The 1027-nt window shown below is 39.0% G+C and overlaps 1 protein-coding gene across 1 annotated transcript; it reads right to left on the bottom strand.

Moving 5' to 3' along the window:
* Positions 1-450: 450 nt before the first annotated feature.
* LOC110034773 (probable E3 ubiquitin-protein ligase XERICO) lies at positions 451-1024 on the bottom strand (the record flags this gene model as incomplete). Its single annotated transcript, XM_020739015.1, has 1 exon — positions 451-1024. A coding segment is annotated over one exon (393 nt), but the record flags the coding sequence as incomplete, so codon positions are not given.
* Between the last annotated feature and the right edge of the window lie 3 nt (positions 1025-1027).

Here is a 1027-nt window from a genome sequence, read left to right as displayed (position 1 = left end):
ATAAAAATGCAAGTTTTGTAATTAACAAAGATTTAACATTGAAAAATCTTGAAATTAACGCCCCATTCTAAAATAATTTATTCTCCATATCTTCTTCTTAAAGTAATCATTTCCACGTATCATTTTTTGTTGTGATATAAAATTTATTTTATCAAAAATTGATCATATTCTTTTGTTTATCATTTTAATGTAATTAAAGTTAGTTTATTTGCTTATTTATTTACAATTTAATTTTTGGTATTTAAACTTAAATTATTATTTACTTCCCCGTAAGAAATTGTGTATGGCTTTTTTGTTTGAAATAGAGGAAGAATGAACTTTACATAGATAGGAAGGTTTTGCTAAAATTTGATATAATAGAAGTTAATTTTAAATAAGAGGAAATTAAGATTTTAAGTAAATGATTATAAAGAAAATTATTTAAAATCAAGCAATTAATTAAAACTCGGCTAAATCGAGAAAACAAACAACAGATTCAGGCATTATCAGCAACAGATTCACAAAAGCAATCCCAATATACACAGCGAAGAAGAAAAAGAAGAGCGAGGGATAACATAAGCAGCGCCATCACTCCATTACCCTTCTCTAAGCCCCACTTAAAACCCAACTCACCTTCCCCTGTACAATATCCCTACAGCTGAGGGCGCGCCCCACTGACAAACACTGAGTTCTGCTGCCCTAAATTGTCTGCAGGAAGAAGGTGGGAGCGGCAGAGAGGACAGGTGTTGTTTCTGTATTCGATCCACCGCTCCACGCAGCTCTGATGGAACAGATGACCGCAGGGGAGCCGATTCACCACCGACTCCGGCTCGAATCTGGCCAAGCAAACCCTGCAGTCGCCGTGCTGGTGGTCCTCAAGCCGCCGGCAGCCGAACGCAGACCCGAATCGAACTGGCTTGATCCTGCTACGAAACTTCTGCGTGAGGTTCGTCTCCACCTGTGATGAAAGATTGGGGATTTCCAGCGCGTTGTCCGATACGGACGCATCGATCTCCGAAGTGAGGCCGAAGATGTGGAGCGCAGATCG

This window comes from Phalaenopsis equestris, unplaced genomic scaffold (genome assembly GCF_001263595.1).
Source record: "Phalaenopsis equestris unplaced genomic scaffold, ASM126359v1 Scaffold193250, whole genome shotgun sequence".
Taxonomy (NCBI): Eukaryota; Viridiplantae; Streptophyta; class Magnoliopsida; order Asparagales; family Orchidaceae; genus Phalaenopsis; species Phalaenopsis equestris.
Note: the sequence above shows the minus strand (reverse complement) of the source record. Positions and strands in the feature narration are given on the sequence as shown.